The sequence below is a fragment of the Grampus griseus genome, assembly GCF_964374135.1.
Source record: "Grampus griseus genome assembly, chromosome: 3".
In the NCBI taxonomy this organism is placed as follows: domain Eukaryota; kingdom Metazoa; phylum Chordata; class Mammalia; order Artiodactyla; family Delphinidae; genus Grampus; species Grampus griseus.
In genome coordinates this window covers 106605197-106626986 of record NC_139019.1, presented here as the reverse complement: position 1 = coordinate 106626986, position 21790 = coordinate 106605197, and the positions used below count along the sequence as shown (strand labels likewise).

The 21790-nt window shown below is 36.6% G+C and overlaps 1 protein-coding gene across 1 annotated transcript in view; it reads right to left on the bottom strand.

Annotated features, from left to right (window-relative positions):
• ADAMTS19 (ADAM metallopeptidase with thrombospondin type 1 motif 19) overlaps positions 1-21790 on the bottom strand; it is a gene marked incomplete at its 3' end in the record, with an annotated part of 279689 nt that overhangs the window by 214874 nt on the left and 43025 nt on the right. Inside the window, exon 3 of the mRNA XM_082652620.1 lies at positions 4996-5161. Within this exon, the coding sequence (XP_082508746.1) occupies positions 4996-5161 (166 nt within the window). The remainder of the gene's footprint in view (positions 1-4995; positions 5162-21790) is intronic.

Sequence of the window (21790 nt, the reverse complement as noted above, 5' to 3'; positions counted from 1 at the left end):
CTCATTTTTTGTCACAGGGACACAGACTAAAAATCTATTTAACAAACAAAGTTTTATCCAAATGTCAAGTAGAGTCAGTTAACTAAGTTAACAAAAGTGTTACGAAAATAAATGCAAAGACTCCTTATTTAACAACAATAAGCATTATATTGATATTATGAAACAAGAAAATGCAAAAGGACAAAAGCAACAGTAGCCATCTGCAACAGAATCACTATAGTTAAAAGTAAATTTTATGAATCCATATTTAGTACCAGCAGTTAATACCAAAGACCTTCAGGAAGGACAGAATAAGAAATTGGTTTTATTAGTATCTTAAGATCTACAACAGTTAGGAATAAATTTTGTAGTTTTTCTAATTGTAATCACAATCCTACTTATGGTTATATATTTGTATACTGTCATATAAACTTATAATATTTAGTAGGAGACATTCCTACAGGTATACGAAAAGGCTCATCTTGGCAGGGTCAACACCTAATAAACTGATTATGGGGAAAGATAGATAGATAGATAGATACAGAGACACTCAGACACACAGATTTCGCAGCTCTCCTAGATGGCTACGTCACTGATCTTCTGTGTAAAAATCACACAGTGGTTAGAATAGAAAGGATGAGATGATAGGCAACATATTAGAAAGCAGACATCACCCTCAGCAAAATTAATCAGACTAAAAAGAGGAAAACGGAGGTGGTTAGAGTTACTGTTTCTTGTTGCTGTTGTTTACGTGTGTGTGGGGGGGGTGTTTAGTGCTTATTTTCAAGTGACTAGGTAGATAGTGGGAAATATCAGCAGAGCAGTTTGGGAGGAAAGATGATGGGTTCAGCTATAGATTTATTAAGTCTGAGATGCCTGAGAGACATCTGAGTAGAAGTTACTAAACACCTGACAGTCAGGAGAGAGGTTAAAATGGAGATAGAGTTTGGAACTAAACAATGTGTAAGTGAAGTTGAACCCATGGATTTGGGTTCTATCAACACAGGGAAGCATGTGGCATGAGAAGTAGAAGAAAAAGGAGGGAGTCCTGGGAAATGCCTGCATTTAGGGGGTGCACATATGGAAGAAGACATGCCCATGGAGGAGACAGAAACATAAGAAAAATAAAAGGAGAGATAATATGAAACTGAGGGGATAATTATAAAATGAGGGGCTTTTCGACCATATCAAGAGTGATAAAGAGACCATGTAAGGGAGAGACAGAAAAGTTTGTTACCTTTATTGCCCCAGCTAATGATAGCTGTGATGGCTCCAAACTGTCTGTGCTACATCCTTATTTGCACGTTATATTTAAACAGGCTATTTGGAACATTCTAGGTTTCTTAAGAATCCCAATACCATGATTCTATGACTCCATTATATAAGGTAGCCATTGTGTGTGAATATCATGCATATTGGAGTTATCTTTTTATTAAGTTGCTTCCTTTGATGTCTTCATTGTCTACATCAACCACGTTGAGCTCATTCTTCATCTCAATCCTAAGACCATTTTCTACCCAGATGCATGTATAAAAACAATAGAGTCGATACCACACGCTTTCAGTTAAAAGATCTTTAAATGTGTATTCACCAGTGCTCACTATGTGCTTCCCATAATACCCTCCACATACTGACAATCATCTCCACAACCGTTATGGTTGGCATATGGAAACTATTTCAGTAGCGGTTGGGTTAAGTTAGCTCTTAGAATAGAGATGATCTCTATATCCTGCTCAAATAGATCGGTCTTCTTCAATTCTATAAATCTCGTTCTTGTTCACACAGAGTAGCAGACATACTCACAAGCTTATACTAAATGTAAGGAATATATATTGATTGATAATGTCACTTGCCTGCTTACAGTCTTCAAAGACCACACTTTGCCTTCCAGATAAATTCCTTATTACAACAGCCCCCAAGTCCCCTCATTATCTCATCCATGACTACTTTTCCAGGCTTGTGTCTCATGTCCACACTGTAGACATTGGATGCTTTCCCCTGCCTTTATACTTTTGTATTTATTGTTCCTTCTGCCTGAAATGCTCTTTCCCTGTCTAACAACGTTCACTAAATTTTCACATATGTTTTCCATTTTCACAAATAATCTCATTTAATTTGGACAACTGCCCTGAAATTTGGGTACCACTACACCCATTTTGTATATTGTAAATGGAGCTTTGGAGAGATCAACGAAGTTTTCCAAAGTCACACAGGTAGGGAGCAGCAGCATAAGGATGTGACCACATGCAGTCTGACCCCAAAGTCCATCTTCTTAACCTGCACACTCTGTTCCCTTTCCTCCCTATAGTCTGGATAAGTTTTACTTGATCTTTGAGGCTCAACCACCACCCCCCCCAACCAAATAACAGAAGCTTAGAATCTTGGGTACTGAGTCTGTCATAGTTCTTATTATAGATAGTATAATTACTCATTTATTAGTTTGTCTAAAATAATACATTGGTTACCTCTTGAGAATAAGAGCTGTGTCATTTAGCTCTGTACCCCTGTGAGGTGACTGGTCCTACTTATGTTGCAAATAAAGAATTTAAGATTGGGCTTCCCTGGTGGCGCAGTGGTTGAGAGTCCGCCTGCCGATGCAGGGGACACGGGTTCATGCCCCAGTCCGGGAAGATCCCACATGCTGCAGAGCGGCTGGGCCCGTGAGCCATGGCCGCTGAGCCTGCGCGTCCGGAGCCTGTGCTCCACAACGGGAGAGGCCACAACAGTGAGAGGCCCGTGTAACGCGAAAAAAAAAAAAAAAAAAGAATTTAAGGTTCAAAAGTTCAAGGGAAGTGAAGAAGAGTACCTAGCTGGAGTGAGACTGAAGCTAGGCCTTGAAACCAGGGCCTCTGACTCTCAACCTCATGTGCCTTTCTTTCCTCTATGTTATCTGTTAATAAAAGAACACAATAAAGTCATCCTAAACTATTAAGTGCCTGTTTAGAAAAAATATTTACGTAATCAATACCTACAAACACAATACACTTAAGACATTAACATGATGAAGGGGAATAGGGCAAAGACCAAGTTGAATACAAATACGCTTTATGATTCCATTGTGAAAAGGCAATTACTGCAACATTATCCACATCTGAATCATGTTTTTAATATGTTGATATATCAGCTTGAAGTAAGAAGGGAAGAACTGCAATTAGACTTATGCTGATAAGTAAATGAATATTTTATTTCATGGATTGCTAATTTTAAAATGAGTTTAAAATTTCTAGACCCTTATAAAGCATCGAAAATAGTTAAGTTCAGTAAAGCATCCAACTGATGATAGCTTAGCACTCCTTCTATGCAAGTGCTTGATCCAAACAGGTCAATTAAGATACAACAGTCATGCCTTAAAAAAAATTAGAAAGTTTATGAACAATGTCTGTGAAATATGAACTGTGTATTTATGCTTTATAAACCTATCAAAAATAAGAATTTTCTAGAAACGTTTCCTCTGTGCATAATGGCACACAAAGCCTGTTTTATGTCATCCGTATACATGAGTAATTAGAATAGCTGGAACTCACTATGATTCAAAAGTTGCATAGTGCAGATTTTCAGTATAACTCACACAAGGCAATCTCCTTAAATGGACTAAATCCAAGTTGTTTCTGTTATTTCACGATATAAAAACCTTTCTTTTGCTTGTTCATACTGTGACTTTTGTTCAGCTGTTTTTTATCTCCATTGTGTCTACAGTTCTTAGAATAGAGAAGAGGGATGTGTCTTATTTAAATTGACTTGATCATGTACGTTGAATAATGTGACACAGAGATAGATTTACTTAACCACTTCTGAAGATAATTCCAATACAGACTGATATCATGAGCTTTTGTGAAAGAAAATAGAGATCATAAATTAATTTGAGATAATATATCTAAAGAGAAACATATTGAAATTCTTTCTGAATTTGAACATACTAGACAATTGATGATATGAACATGCTACGGCCTCTGCAAATGTTACTTATTATCACAATTTATATACCTAAATCAGCCTCAGATACCATAACCAATGTTAGAATTGCTATCTTGGCACTAACTACACGAACACCTAATTTTAAATCTCCAATTCAAATTTTAAAGTGTTTACACCAAAAATTCTTCAATAAATTCACATTTCCTCAGATACTATAGGGAAATATTTCTCATATCAGTGAATATTCACTGAGATGTCTGGATTAGATGTCCAAATATTTTTCCTAGGGAAACCACTGAATGCTGACTATGACTTTCAGGTCCTACTTATGTAATAGAAATCATTCATTTTCCTTATCCTTCTTGCTAATGCCACAGATCTCTGCCAAAGGAAGTAATAAGGAAGTGTACAAAACAGTCACCCCATTTTACTTCTGTGAAAAATTGGCAGACAGAGACCAGGATTTGATGGTTGGGAATGTTTATGAGCCACTGAAACTTCCAGATTTAAAGTATTCTGATACTGAGAATAAAATTCAAAGAAGTAAATCCTGACTCTTCTTCCTATTCCTCTTCTAATTTTAACCTTCAAGATGATTTTTACTCGAGTCAAATAGAAAAAGAAGAAAAAGTAGAAGCTGCTTCTGGTCAAAGTAAAGAGATATCTATGATGTTCTCAGGGAGGTGAACTGAAATAAGACCATGAGTTCACAGTATTCAGTTTCAGGGAATCTGCAATTCTCTCGGTGTCATTTCTATTCCAGTGAGGGAAACAGTAACCCATGAGTATCCCTCTTGAGGGATATAGAGCATGTAATATATTAATATCTGAAGTCCTTTTGAGTTTCTATTTTTTGATATTAAAATGTACTATTTCATAAAAAACTAAAAGTCTAAAAAAGATAAGTAATTGTCATTAACCAAGAGAGATTCCACATTAAAAAAGATAAAGCTGGTGGATGGATGGATAGACAGAAAGACAGAGAGGGAGGGAGGGAGGGGTGGGAAAGGGAGGAAGGAAGAGAGGGAGGGAGGGGGGATTTATTAAAGGATTCATCTCACATTGCATATTTAGTTAAACCCTTTTAGGAGAAGGCATTACCTGGAATGACACCACAGTAATGACCGTGAGGAGCTGACTTCTCTGTGGCTTTTTCCTCCATGGACCTTTTCTGCCTATATACACGGTGTGGGTGACCCGTTATGGCCATTGTATCATTGAGTGGTTCAATAAATATGAAGTCCTCATTGAGCTGTATGACTCCCATCTGGAATATATAACATAGAAAGATACGTATGAAATATCATTCGAATAAGTTACTTTCTGGGTTCTCCCACTCACATCCACTCTGTTTTCTTCCACGTATGTGCATACGTTTTTCTAGTGAAGCTATGTTAGCAACCCCACTAATAAGGTAACTGTCTTCCCATTTTACTACTTCATCTTTAGGTACTTTATTGCACTAGCATAAACTTCATTTAGTTAGCCTTAGCCTGTGTGGGTGGGAGGCTAGATGCCAGCAACAGATGCACAGTAAAAATTCTGGAATGTTAAAGGCTCACTTTGGGAGACCCATGGGGTCACTTATATGTACAGCATGTACAGAAGAGCAATATAGTTTTTAATTGCATACACAGGATAGTACAACATTTTGACAATCATTATTTAATAAAATAATTCATGTAACATACCACGGTAAATGTAGGACACATAACATTAAAGTTATTATATAAAATACTCTTAAGCCTTCTACTAAACATTTTTGAAAACCCCTGAACAATAAATTACAGAAAAAAATGAAGCATCACTTACATAAACAAGTTTCATTTCATACCATGCCATATTTTAAAGTTAGCCAGTTGTGGACAGAGGGCCAAAAACTGTAAAATGTGATTATGATCAGCAAAAAGAACTTATAACAAGTAGGTATGCTTTTATTATATTGAAGCTAAGCCTAGTCATTTCTTCCCTTCCTTTCTCAGAATATAAATCTGAATTATAATTAGGAAAATATTTTACATGGAAGAATATATAACTTGATCTTTCCAATTTTCATTGTTTTACTCAACTGCAATATATATATAATGTATATTTGATTTATAATGTTAACTCTTTAGCAAACATTTTTTAAGAAACAATTCCCTAGAACCTGCATTATTCACACCCAATATGCTAATATGAAAGTTATCAAATACTGTTTTGCATTAACTTTATAAAAATCATATACAGTTCATTTTAATTTGATTCACATATAATTAGCATAGTAATATAATTCTGTCTTCAGATACAGTAATTGTTCCAAACTGAATATATTTTTAAAACTAGGCTAAAAAAAACTTTTCCTTAGAAGAGGTCTTTTTGTTTTGTTTTAATTACTAAAGTGTATTGCATCTTCTATATGGAAAGACCAGGTGATTGCCAACAAGCTGATTTTATTCTGTACATTTTACTCTTTATATCAGAATAAAGATAGAAGATACCTGAAGAATAGGTATCTTATATCTTCATTATAAGATAACTAAAGAATAAATCTAAAAATACTCATCAACTTCATTTTATTGAAGTTTTTATATCACTAATAAAATTCTCAAGTACTAGGATGACAGCTCCACCACTAGACTTGTCCCCTTCCCCTCTCTCTCTTCCTGCCTTTTCCTGTCTCTTTCCCAGTTTCTCCCTCTCCCTCTCTTGTTCACACACACACGTGCACACATATATCATTTGTGGGTGGGGATAATGCAAAAAAAAGATTTACTCTATTGATTCTTTCAAAATTTCAGGGAAGTATATATTTGGACCATTTTTGTGTAATTTTAATATGACTTTCAATGAATTCTTTTATTTTCCATACAAGTTTTCATTCTCTCAAATATGAAATCAGCTTGAATTTTAAAGTAATTATATGAAACACAAAATTTTTCCCTAGAGCCTAATTTGATGGGAATAAGAGAGAGTATCAAATATTTTAAAATTTAAGTAATAATTATTAAAGATGTAGTACATCTACACATGGATTGATAAGCAGTGCCATATTATCATTGATCCAGATTGTGAAAATACAGAACAGTGTTTCTCTTGTCTTATACGTAAATGTGATTCTGAGGTTCAGTCAGTATTCAAGGCCACTAATAAAACTGGCAGTGTGACTGATGACTAAGATAATAATTGTTAGGATGCTCAGTTTCCCTAAATCATGAATTTGCAATCTGATATATTCTTTCAACAGGTTATAAGCATGGTAAGATTTATAACCATAAACCCTATAAAATTTAACTGCATACTATCATATAAAATTTAATGACCTCAAGAACAGATTCTGAATTTAAGATTATTTCGTTTCATAACCTAATACTAGCATGTAACTATGAGAAAGTTACAGCATCTTTATACAACAGCTTCATAGCGTTGTTTGGATTATTTTTTAAAAGCATTTTTTAAGCACATGTCATGCTCCTGTCATAGAATCTGATACTGAGTAACCCGCTCAATAAATGTTCATTATAATTTTTATTTTATTAATAAGGATAATCATAATAAATATAAGAAGCCAAACATTTGAGATTGGACTGAAGAGCTCAGAGAGTCCAAAGAATTAAAATTTATTTGTCTTTGTATCCCCACACTAGCATATTAAATACTGTCTCAAAGAAATGTGGTCTTTTTTTTTTTGTTACAATTTGGAAACCTCTTCATAACACAGCATTCTCTGTTGTGTTAGGATTTTATTTATACACATTTTTTAAAATAAGGTCACTTTTAAAAAGAAAAAAATGTTTGAATAATTATAAATGATGACTCATTCATTCAACACATATTTACTGTCTGACCAGAGTGTGCCAGACTCATTCCACTCTAGGGCATATTTAGCATCAAGTGTTCAGGTTCTCTACAGGGAAGGGTTTTCTGAGACCAGAATACTATCTAACAGCAGAGGAAGTGCTCTAGCTTGGGTTGGTATCTTTCAAGCAGAATTGCAGGAAATTATGAAGTTTTCTGTGTCCCCACAAAGGGCTCACCTATTCCACTAACAAAATGGATTGTTTTATCTGCGCTATGAATTTACAAGCCACGGAAGAACACAAATTCACATCAATCTCTCTTTAAAAGTCCTCCTGTGTTTGACAATCCACAATTAGGCAGCATGCACTTTAGTGCAAATATTGTCCTTTCAATTTTAGAAGGGAAGAAAATCAATTGTGTATTGACATGGCACAATACAGTCTCTAAAATAAATGCAAACTATATAAGAATTTTCTCCCAGATTGCCTTTTTAGATTTTCAGAATGATTTTAACAATTTTGAGATCTTTCATGCAAACATTTGGAAATGAAATTAAAAGTTGTTCCCTGCCTTGTTCCAGTCATCATGTACATTTTCTCATACAATGGCATCTGTTCTATTGTCACTGAATCTTATTCTCTGATTTGACAATTTAGCAAACATTTCAGTATTTGCAAATCTACCACTGTTTATGTGAAAATACGCTACCAGCCATTTCTTGTCTTACTGGTTCTGATATTTTACTTTCTCTATTTAGACGCCCCTGTGCTTTTTAAAACAGCCATTAACACTGATCTCCATGAAGGTGTACTGACACTGCCACCAACTTCTAATTACAATATGAAATTTGATTTGGCCAATGTGCATAGATTTTTATATACTGTTGCTTCAATTCACCAAATACAAACGTTTCATTTGTTCAAATTCAAATTAACTATGTCTACTAAAGAGATGGACAGAGTCTAAAGTCCTAATGCATATGTCACAAGCATAAATTAAAAATGACTAAAAAAATTAGAAAGCAACCTGGCACTCTCCAGTCTTGCTTCCATTCCTACCAGGTTAACTACTTCAGTTCCCCTGCCTGACTTCCTATTCACTTAAGGAACTGAAGCACTACTATAACTACTACCTCGTTTTCTTTTCATTCTTCTATGTTCCTTTCTGGAAATTTTCTTTATTTTCCAGAACCTCAGTTTTCTAGGTAAACTTTGTGTGGACTAGCTGAAGGTATATATCTGAGGCTCAAACTGCATATGGTGAGGGTCTTTAATAATATCTTATTTTTAAAAATATATAGCATATCACAAGAAGTAAATACCATTAGTGTGTGGTAGATCATTATAATTTCAGGCTGTAAGAAGACTGGAGGGATAACAGAATTTGTATAAAACTAGGGGAAAGTTGCTCCTTATGAGAGGGTAAAGGGCAAAGAAGACGTGGAATCTAGGAAACAGTTTAAGAAGATGCCTGACTTGAGTAGAGAAACAGGAAAATGTAGCCAAAAAATAAGATGAACCAATATAATTGAAAGCATTAAATGACAAAGTTCTTGACAGGAAAAGGAAAATCAATGTCCTGAAGGTCTGAAGTTTTTAGCCCACTGTCCGACTATAAAGTATATTAGAGAATCTCTGAGATAGAAGCATAAGTGTTTGACTTCCAAAAAGCAGTAACAGAAGTTGCTGAAAGGATCTGGCATCAGTATACTGCTTGTAAAAATATTTTATACAAATGTCTCATACTCTACATGATGTGTACTTCACACATGTTAAGTTTGTTTTTTTTTTTTTTGCGGTACGCGGGCCTCTCACTGTTGTGGCCTCTCCCGTTGAGGAGCACAGGCTCCGGATGCGCAGGCTCAGCGGCCATGGCTCACGGGCCCAGCTGCTCCACGGCATGTGGGATCCTCCCGGACCAGGGCACGAACCCGTGTCCCCAGCATCGGCAGGCGGACTCTCAACCACTGCGCCACCAGGGAAGCCCACACATGTTACGTTTGACTATTTTTGAAAAAATTCTCTTGCATGGTAATGCTATAGTATACATCTCATTAAGTAAAGTATATAGTTTAAAACGTAAGCATAATATAGGGATTGACATAAATTATAATGGTATAAATCTATTTTATGCTTTATTCAAATAAAACATCATTTTCAGTATTCCTGTAAATGGGAGTGATTTTTCATGCCTTTGCATATTCTATACATACACATAAATCTGCAGGAAAACACACTTCTGACGCCGTATCTATCCTATTACCATATCATACTTTCAAGGTTTCTGCTTTACACCGTGAGGATCAACTCCAAATGAAGATATATAAGTTATAAGATCATGATAAACTCTTGCCTACTTCTCCACTTAAACTTCACATATAACCACCACAGACAAATTTTATTGTGTGAACTTTATATTTTAACAATTTCAGAATAACTTTTAGTTGCACGGTCACATCTTGGTACGCTGCACATGCTGTTTTCTCTTTCCAGAAAGTCACTGTTGGTATGGCGAGTTATTTCTTCAAAATCAAGCCAACCCTATCCTCTCTCCAAAGTAACCACCGCCTGCTCTATCCACTTCTGTACCTTTTCTGTTCTTTCACTATTAGGCCCCCTGTAAATGTTGCTTGCAGGACCCTCTGATTAGACCATGAGCTATTTCAGGGAATGCTTGGGGTGTAGTGCTCGTCATCAGGCCTCAATGAGCAAGGACTGGTACATAGCAGGTGCTCAGGCAATGCTGTTTTAACTCAATGTATTCTTCCCTTTTGAGATAAAAGAAAATGTATCCATTTGCTGCTCTGAACAACATTCTACCTGTGACTCCATCTGGGGGAAAATTACAATTTGATTTCTTCCTCTGGCATTTCCAATGTTGCTTTCCCGGTGTGTCCAAGTTTTATCTTTAGGAAAAGTTTTCAAGTGACCACACTGTTAACATCATTCCATTTACTTTCCCTGCCAAAGGGGCTTCAAAAAGAATCATGAAATGACAATGGTAGAAGGAAACTTAGAATCACCCGGCCATCTGGAGTTTTAAAATCAAGAAAACCAAGGCTTAGAAATCTTGCATGACTTGCCTAAAATCACACAGAGAGTTCATGGGAATGTCAGGGCTAGAAGCTAAGCCTCCCAATTTCCAAATTGATATCTGGTTTTAATACATCACTCTAATAAATCTGCTCGCTACCTACCTTCTCCTTACATTTCCACCCACATTCTTGTTTCCCCTACTGAACTGGGAAATTGTTCTGAGGCCACCCATCATGCCCTTTCCTTTATTCTTCTCCCTTGGGCATTTGACCCTTGACAACTTTTCTCCTCCACGAATATTCCATGACTCTACGTCTCTTGTTCTCTAGCAACTGTTTCTATTTCCTTAAACAGATCCTGTTCCTCACTCCAAAGCAGGTCTCCAGTCAACAATAGTTTCTCTGCATTTATCCCTCCCAAGGGATTTATAACCCCCAACGGAAATGATTCCCAAACCCCCCACACCCAGGCCACTGCTTCCATTGCATAGACATCCCGCCACACTAGCACCTCCTCTCTAAGTCTGTATCTCTATGCATGACCCTTTTCTAGTTACCCAGGCTAAAAAGCTATATAGTCCTTTCCTCTTCCCTTTTCAAACTTATTTTAAAATATTTATAAGAAAACAAGAATAGAAGAAAATAACATGCCTGTATGCCAGACACTGTATATACCTTATTTCATTTAATCAAACAGCCAGCTTGGGATATCTATGTTCACGTCACACGTTTTATAGTTGCAAAAAAAGCAAGTTTCAAAAAGATTGATTGTGTCCTAAGGTCAGAAATCAGTGTGTGATGAGGACAGGATTCAAACCAAAGGCCGCCTGGCTTGGAGCACATGCTGCCTCTGTGAGGCTATCTGAAAAGGCTAGGCCTGCCACAGGGCTGCTGCTCCAAATAACTCTCATCTTCAAAAACTTCTGCACTGAGGATCTGACGTCAACCACAACACCTCACAGATGGTAGATGTCCAAAATTTGATATCAAGAGCAAGGCCAGGCCCCGTCCCTCACAAAGCAGAAGACAAAAGTACCGCATTAGGCTCTGAACTTTATCTTGAGCTGACTGTTTTATGTGATCAACTTGTGAGCTGCCAAAGGCACACTGGCCTTCTGAGTGTGCCGAGGGTTTCACCTCCAGGCCTCCTTCAATGGTGGAAACCCAATCACTCTCCCATGGCAGATTTGGGAGAACAGTTCAAGGTTTGCATTTTTCTTTCCTTCTTTCTTTCTTTCAATTCTCTCTTCTGTTTTTTTTTCTTAAAACTGCTTTCTGATCATAAAATCAGAACTTTTAAATAGCAGAATATTTTAAAAATATAGTTAAAAAAAAGAAAATAGTCATCCCAAATCCCATCATATAGAATTATATATGTATGTATATACATATTTCTTTCTAGTCTACTAACATATACACATAAGTGTCTATGTATCTGTATGTGTGCATGCGTGTACCTATAACACATGTATACACGTTAAAGTTTCATATTCTACTTTATTTCCCCACTTAAGAAAAGCTTAATAATGATTTTGTTTCTTAATAGTATCAAATAATCTTTATAAGTTGGTTTTTAATTGCTGGATAATAACTTATCTTCTAAATATATCATAATCTTATTAGCTATTCATTCATGCAACCCTCTACTCAACAAAATGCTTATGAGTATGAACTTTGTACATCCAGAGCTCAGGGTGTAGCAGTGAACAAGGCTGAAAAGCCCCGTCACCAACTTACACCTCAGGAGGGAAGACAATGTGCTATTTGTTCAACTGGGTCAAAGTTACACATAAAATTTCTCCATCAACATTTGTTAATAAGCTTTACATTGATGGTTTGTACACTTATTTATGTCTGTGTTCTATGTCACAATAAAAACCAAGGTTACAATATAGCTTGGAAGTATCCCAGCAGCTATCTAAGGCAAAAGGCAGGAGCTGAATGTGAACATTCAGAGAAGATGAACTAATTCTCCTCTCCAAGTAAGTGAAAGACCTCAGGGGCTCAGGAGCAGCTCTGAAGACGAAAGCCTCCTAAGAACCCATAAATGTGGCCCATGAGAGTGAGAGAGTCCACTGTAGGCACCTGTCATAAAGCTCAGCCACACCACTCGTGATCCCACAAGTCACCTAAGCACCCTTCTCCTTCTCGCTTCCCTTAGAGCTTTAACCCTAGGGGATGCAGAGGAACCCCAGGGTGCTGAGCAGGAGGGTGACAGCTCTAGATGGGGAATAACGAGGACCTTACTCCGTGTCCCCATTCCTCACTGCAGGTGATGAGTTCTCAGAAAGCCTGAATGTGGAGGGCGTGCGTCAGAGAGAAATGTTAAATTTACGTGAACTTGGATGTTTTGATGATCATAGGATAAATATTCTGATGACCAAACAGAGACTTTTGTGACTAAATTCACCAGGGGACTTCTCAAAACCTGAAAGTAAACAACACCAGAAGGAAGACCAGAGAAACAAATATGAACAAACAAAATGCAAACTACTTGTTTTATTATGATAATCTTTGAGTCCTGTTTACTCAATGAAAAGTTATAAACATATAATATGAACTCAGCTGCCAAATACTATGAAGGGGTGAGAGAGTGATGTGGGGATGGCCTTTTGGGTGAGGTGACATCTGAGCAGGGACGTACGGTATGGGAGATGGCCAGGCCAAGATGTAGCGGGGAGGACATTCTAGGAAAAGAGAGAAACCAAGACCCTGAGATGGGAACAAGCTTAGGACATTTAAGGAAAAGCAAAGCTAGGGCAGCTGGAGCAGTGTGATATATGGGAAATGATAATTAGAAAGGAACCCAGGGCCTTAACTCATAGCAGTGTCAACTTATGGGATTAGTTATTTAGAAATAAACCCTGATGAAATACTTTGATTTTTAGCCCATCTACCTTTTCTTAGACACTGGTTACAGATCTTACCCTGGGATGCCTCATGATGGCCTTCTGTGTTATGTTCTTTCAACAGAGTCTTATTTTATCTACATAATAATTACACAGGGATAGATTTCACTTCTACAATTGAAAAAAATATGCTTTCTCTCCTGTTTTCTTGAGAACCATTGCCTTCTTCTAACTTTTCCCCAACATTTGACAGAGATAAGGATTTTTAAAAATTTCAAAAATGTTCCTTTTCAACTCCATTATAAACATCCCAAGTATGATAATAAATAGAAGCTGTTGTATGTTAAAGAAGTGAAAAGGAAGGGGTAAAAACTGGTAAACTGGAAAATGAATGCTCCACCCTAATATTGAGTTATCAAAAATAATTGATTTTTTCGTTCATATAATGGTTATCTATTTTCTCATTTTATAGTACAATTTCTACTCATATCAAGAAAAGCTATTGATTTTCATATACTTTCTTATATCCATTCACTTTAATATAATGTTATTGGTTATAATGACTTTTTTATTAATCCCCTGATATCTATGCATTCTTTAAATAAGCAAAAAAAACAAGCTGAGAAGTAGTAAATTCAGTTTTAAATCTACTTCTAAGTTTATCAATCAGTCTAACCAAAAGCTATTACGTTCCACTGTATCTTCCTGGTGCTTATTAATGTTCATTACAAATGTACCTACTGAATACCCACAACGTGGCAGTAGGCAAGGCACTGAGGATTCAAAGATGAAGGAAGATTTAACCTGCATTTTCATGGACCTTATATATTAGGGAGAAAGGCAGGAAAAAAATAAAGTATTCAGACAAATATACCTAGGATGATATAAAGTGTGAAAAGTATCATTAAAGAAACAAACAAGGATCTGAGAGAAACAGAGCACACGTTAGGATACCAGAGAGGGTGGCCCAATAAGACCTATCTAAGGAGATAACCTTAGAGGCAAGACCTAAAGAAGGAGCCAGCCATAGGAAACAGAATATAAGTGAGAGAAGAGTGGTATTTTAGGTGCAGGAGGCCATATACCAAGGCTATGACCCTGGAAGATAGATGGGAGGAACTCAATGTATCAACTTTGAGTTTATAAAAGTGCAAAATTTAAAACTATTACTTATAACAATATATGTTTGTGTTTCATATGTTTATGTCACAATAAAACTTATTTTTTAAAGGAGAAACAAAGAATAAACAACAGAACCGTATTACTTAGCAATACAGAGGCAAAGTAAATACTAAAAGAAATGCAGCTGCTCCTAAAGGACAGAAATCAAAGATGGAAAGGAGGGGGCAAGAAAGTTTATTTTTTACACTATAATTTTTGCAATAAGTATTGACTTTTCTAACAATATATATGAATGACTTAGATTACATTTTAATTTAATAGGTTGAAATAGAGGGACACAAGACTTGTTGGGAGGCTACTGCAGTGATCAAAGCAATAAATAATGGTGACATCAGTTTAAAGTCTATCAGTGAGAAATACCTACAGATAAACCAGAATACAGTTAAAGAAGTGATGTGGAGACGGAAGTGGTAGCAGGAGTCACAGAGAAATAATTATTGCAGCAAAAACAGAACAGAGGGGTTGGCAGGGCATGATTCTTGTAGAGCTCTGAAGACCATGATAAGACATTTAGATTGTATTTGAAGTATAACTGGAAGCAACTGACAGTGTATGGCGTAATCTGATAAATTTTTAAGAAAGTCATTCTTGTTCTTTTTTGGAAAGCAGACTATAGGGTGACAAGAGTAGAATCAGGGAGACCAGTTTGAAGTCAGTAATAGTTCAAGTGCAAGATCATGATGGGTAGACCAAGAAAGCAACACATGGTGGCTGAACTAAGGATGTGGACAAAAGTAAACACATTTGAGATTAATTTTGGCTTCTCATACAAACCAGAGAGCAACCACCCAAGTTTGTTAATGTTTTAGATGTTTGTACACAGAGGGACAATAACACAGAGAATGAAAGATGACTCCAGAGTTCTGGCTTAGGTTCTCAAAAAAGGGAGATAAATGTTTGTAATTGAGATAAAAATTTCAAATACTTAGGATGAAATTTAGATTTTCGGGGCAGATAATCAAAATATTGGATGGGGCTGGCTTAGGTTTGATATATCTGTGAAACCTCTAATTAGAGAAATCAAGTAGACAGTTGGGGTGTGGAGCTTTGTGGAGAGTCTTAACCTAGAGACATGTATCTGGGAGCTGCCAACATAAAGATAATTTTTCAGTTCACAGTGATGAGTGACGTTATCCAGAAAGAGAATATAGAGAGAGAAAAGAAGAGAGCTTAAGACCAAACCTGATGACCCTAACACTGAGGAGAGTAGCAATTAGCAAAGGAGACTGAGGAGGAAGGGCTAGCGAGGTTAAAGGAAAAGTAGGAGCTTGTACAGCTGACTTTTCAAAATCAGAATTAACTCTTTCTAGAAATGGCTTTAAAGAAAAGACAGGAATAAGTTCTTATTCGGTTCACTCTGAAGAAGCTCTTACCCTGTCTAACCCATAGTGCCCAAGTTAAAAATGAGTAGTCCTACACATGATAATCAAACACATGTGTTCATGCTGCTGTTAAATTCAGCAACAAAAACTGAGCCAAAGAACACTCTCTTGCCTGTATCAATCAGGGTTCTCAAAAGTCGTAACAGTGTGAGTTTCTTTTGTTGCAAATGAGAGAATTCTATGTGTTCTATTTTGTTGAGTCATTCAGAGAATTTAAATGTATTAACTAACTTTGCTTGACCTGTAATTTTTTGGAAAAGGTGGCTTCCAACTTGCCACCTACCCTAGCACTTAATGAGTTGGTGCACATTTGGCTGTGCACCTAGCTCTTAAAGGGTTAGTCTCTGGGCGACTGTTCAGAGCCCCTCACCATGGTGATGAGCACTCACAGCACTTATCTCATGCAATTCCAGCCCAGTTATGTGCTTTAAGTGGAACTGAATGAGACCACTGAGAAAGCTGCACAGCTGTGATTTGGGGAAGTACTCATCACTGCCAGGTCTTACTGGTGACCTCACAATTAACAGAGATGTTGCCAACCTCCTACATACCCCTAGAGAGCAGATACGAATTCATTTCACCATGGAAACAAGATTAGCGGAGCAAACTACTCAAGGGCCATAGCACTGGTACTCAAAGACATGGAAAATGTGCTGCAACTTATTTTCCAGATTCAAGAAAGGTCAAATAAATACAATAATTCATAAGTTCAACAGTATTTACACACTATGTGTCAGCTCTTGTGCTAGATGCTGGAAACACAGCAGGGCACAAAATGGTCATTTTGAAACAGACAAGCTTAAGTATCTTTTTTAATAATTAAGGAGTTTACTTACAGTAGATGTTAAGTCCTCTTTCCCATTTGCAACCCCATCAGCAAAACATGGGGGGTTTTCCCCCACATAGGACCCTTGGATAATTCAAATAGTTTCCCCTAGCCCTATTTTGATGGCATTAAGTAATATTCAAGAAATTACCTTGGTGGTTTTTTCCCTTAAAGGGAGCAATAAATCTTGGACCAACAAAGTTCTTTCTCACATGGCCTGTTTCTTAAGTACAAGATGCTCAAATGCAAACGTCTGACTAGTGAGAGCAGAAAGAACACACTTTTGCTTTTTTTCTTTACTGTCTCTTTCATACATGTCCCATCAGTGAGTACAGAGGCTCAGGAAGCTCATGTACTATCAGGCTGATTTATTAGAGATTACTTTTGGAGGTCATACACCTGAAGAGCCAAAATAATCTGGTATAAACCAGGAAGCCACTGCCTTCTGCACATACCTGACCACATCAGGAATATTATGTCTGAGCACCATATTATAAATAAAAGCATATCCAAACAAGAAATTAGGGGTCAGTTTGTTCCAAATTCCACCCAGAGAAGAAATTCATTTGTCAACAACCCTGATAAATATTTAATATTCTGTTTATGTATTTCAATCATGAATAGAACAATCACCACTCTGAAGCAATGTAGGCCTCTACTGGACAGAGGTAACTCTCAGAAAGATTATTATAAAAGGTCCAAAAGGCTTTCTTCAAAACTACTTTAAACCAGGAGTCTTGATTCTGCATCCTAAGTCCCTTTTCACATTCATATAACAAATACTCTCATGGCCTCTCTGTATGTGTCCAGTTTCTCTAACCATTCCTGATATGAAATAGGTTCCCTACCCTTCTTCATCCTTTTCATTTTATTTGGATATTCTCTAGTTTATACATGTCACTCTTAGGTTTGATTTTCTTTGATTTTAAAATACGGAAGTGAATATTAAATGAAAAATGTCCTTAGAACAGAGGATGAGTTGAAAAAAGAGACTGCAAGAAAAGTAACGTTAAAAGCTTGGAACAGACTGGTATAGGATAATAACTGGAAAGTGTTTCCATTTATTACTTTTTATCGTTCTTTATTAGGAAACATTTTAAATTTGCAGACATATATGGGATATAGAGTGCCCAGTAACCCACTCCTAATATTTAAGATATGTTAACATTTATTTGCTGTAGATTATTTTTTTAAAAACCTAACAATTCATTGATTCAGTTGAAGTAGACCTGCATACCTTCCCGAAACAAATCCCCTTCTCTTACTGCTCGGAGGTAACTGCTACACTGAAGACGTGCCTATCTTTTGCACTCATGTTTTAAACTTATACTACATATTGACTCACTATTACAAGTATAGCAGTGAACATACTTGTACCTATTTAAAAGGGTTCACTCCAGTGGCTGAATTGAGGATAGACTACAGAGGTGGAGACTGTCATACTGAGTGAAGTAAGTCAGACAGAAAGATAAATATCATATGATATCACTTATATGTGAAATCTAAAAAAAAATAAAGGGGACAAATGAACTCATTTACAAAACGGAAGTGGAGTCACAGATATAGAAGACAAACTCATGGTTACCAGGGGATAAGGGGGTGAGGGGGGGATAAATTAGGAGATTGGGACTGACATTTACACACTACTATATATAAAATGATAACTAATAAGAACCTGCTGTATAGCACAAAAAACTCTACTCAATACTCTGTAATGGCCTATATGGGAAAAGAATCTAAATAAAAAAGAGTGGAGGGGCTTCCCTGGTGGTGCAGTTGTTAAGAATCCACCTGCCAGTGCAGGGGACACGGGTTCGAGACCTGGTCTGGGAAGATGCCGCAGAGCAACTAAGCCCAGGCAACACAACTACTGAGCCCGTGAACCACAACTACTGAACCTGTGCTCTAGAGCCCACGAGCCAGAACTACTGATCCCACGTGCCACAACTGCTGAAGCCCGCGTGCCTAGAGCCCGTGCTCCGCAACAAGGGAAGCTGCTGCAATGAGAAGCCTGCGCACTGCAACGAAGAGTAGCCCCTGCTCGCCGCAACTAGAGAAAGCCTGTGCTCAGCAACAAAGACCCAGTGCAGCCCCCAAAAAAATAAATTTTAAAACAAAAACTAAAACAAAATTCCTTTAAAAAAAAAAAGAGTGGATATATGTATAACTGATTAACTTTGCTGTACACCTGAAACTAACACAACATTGTAAACCAACTATACTTCAATTTAAAAAAATGCATTAAAAAAAAAGAAGTGATTGGTGGCTTGAGCTAGGGTAGTATTAATGGCAATGGAGTTCATCAGATTCAGGATAAATTTTGAAGACAGAGCAAAGAGATAATACGGTGTTTGAATGTGCATTTTGAAAGAAAGAGAGGAATTCAGGACCACAATATTATTTTGACCTTTGCCAAATGGAAGTACACAGTTGACCATCAATAAGACAAAGAATAATGTGGGGAGAGCAGGATGGAGGCTTGGGTCGGGGGAGAATCAACAGTTTGGAACATGCCAAGTTTGATATTATCTATTAGACCTCATGTTGAAATGTCAAATAGGTAGCTAGACATACAAACTGGGAGCTCAGCAGAGAGGTCTGAACTAGAGTTACTTATTTTGGAGTCACTGACATATAGTTGGCATTTAAACCCTGAGAATGGATAAGATCGACAAATAAGTATAGAGAGAGAAGACAAAAAAAGGCCCATGACTGAGCCCTAGGGCATACCAGTGTAAAGAAGGTGCAGAGAATAGGAATACTCAATGAAGCAGCCTGAGAGGAAGCATGTGGATTCTGGACGGCAAGTGATAAAAATACATATCAAGAAGGAGGAAGGGCACAGTTAGCTCTCTCCATTGCTGCTGATAGAGAAGATGAAGCCTGAAAATCAGTAGCCCTAAGTAAATATTTCTATCAGCTCCATATATGTTGTCCTTTACAGTTAACTATTCTGAAATATAGACACTTACTTGTTTATAATTTGAATAAAAATTTAGATACAACTACCATTCAATTCCTTATTTCATTAATGCTAAATGCAATATAAATTTAGCATTAATGGGAAAACTGTCCAATCTCAAAATTCATCACACATACTTATGGATTTTGCAACTTTAACACTGATGAATGGAATCTCTGTGGCATGAAAGGAAACTGAAATAAGAAAAAGTAAAATATTTGAGAGTACTCCACCATGAAAAGAGAAGTAACTGGGGTGTAATTCTTGTGAAATAGATAATACATGGTAATTTTCACTTCTGTCATCTATCTCGGTTCTAATAAAGTGTAAGAGTTATGCCATTTTATTCCATCTAAACTTTTATTTAAACTAATGGCAGAACTTGTTTATTCTTTTAAGTTTTATATTGTCATATGCAGCCAAGCTATTAAAAATACTCTGGGATTTTAACTCCATGATCCAACAAATTAGCAAATGCTTATAGATTCTTATAATTTCCAAATTGAATGAGAAGCATATTAATGCCGTTATCTAAGAGACTGATTAAAATTATTGTATAGGCAGAGTCAAATACAGAAGCATGATGCTTCCTAGAAACCTCTTTCCCGGTTGATATTAGTACTCTTAAGATAACTTCATTTAAATAGTTAGAAATCTACCTAAATACTCTCATCCCAAATGATTAAAGAGTTACTTTTAAAAGATAACTACAAAGCATCTTACGTAAAAGAAAAAAAAAGTTATTCAAGACTCTGAAAGGAGATCTTTAGCTGAACTTAAACTAAAAATGCAAAATGAATTGAGAAAACATTTATAATAAATATAATAAATATGATCACGTCAATTCTGTAAATGACAATGTCTAAGACCCTAACAGCCAAATGAGCAAATGATCTGTACAATTCACAAAGGAAGAAAACAGGGCTTCCCTGGTGGTGCAGTGGTTAAGAATCCGTGTGCCAATGCAGGGGACACAGGTTCAAACCCTGGTCCGGGAAGATCCCACATGCCAAGGAGCAACTAAGCCCGTGCACCACTACTGAGCCTGCGCTCTAGAGCCCACACACCACAACTACTGAGCCTGTGTGCCACAACTACTGAAGCCCACGCACCTAGAGCCTGTGCTCCGCAACAAGCGAAACCACCACAATGAGAAGCCCTCACACCGCAATGAAGAATAGCCCCTGCTTGCTGCAACTAGAGAAAGCCCATGCACAGCAACGAAGACCCAACACAGCCAAAAATAAAAATAAACAATTTTATTTTTTAAAAAAAGAAAACAAATAGAGAAACAGGCATAGAACGGTGGTCATTCCTGGCTAGTAATTAAAGGAACGTAAATTGCCACAATCAGGGACAATTTCACTGTTTCAAATAATAGTTTTACAAATAAGCATATAAAATTATACTTCATATTGGCTAAAATAGTCAGCCTGGTGTGCTCAGAATTGGCTAGTGGCCTCATAGCTTAGTTCCCTCTGGGAAATCCTTGTAGAACTGTGTTACTTACAGCTTTGGACTCAGCAATTGCAGTTCTGGTAATTTATTCTTTGGATATACTCAAAATAAGAACTTCTTGCTTGGTTTTATTAAAATCAACCATATAAAAATATTAAAGAAAAATATATGGAAGAGATATGATTATAACTTTGGAGTAGGTAAAATCTGAAAGAAGGATCACAAAGTAGCAACCACATAGGATAATATTCACGATTCAAATTTGTAAAATAAATGGAAGTTATTTTGAGTCTACCATTAAGGAAATAATAAGCAAAATTATGGTATATTCAGGGAAAACACATGTTATAGCCTCTTTAAATTTGACTTCACTGAAGTCTATGTGGCAATACTGTAAAATGCATGTAATATGTTGTTTCTTTA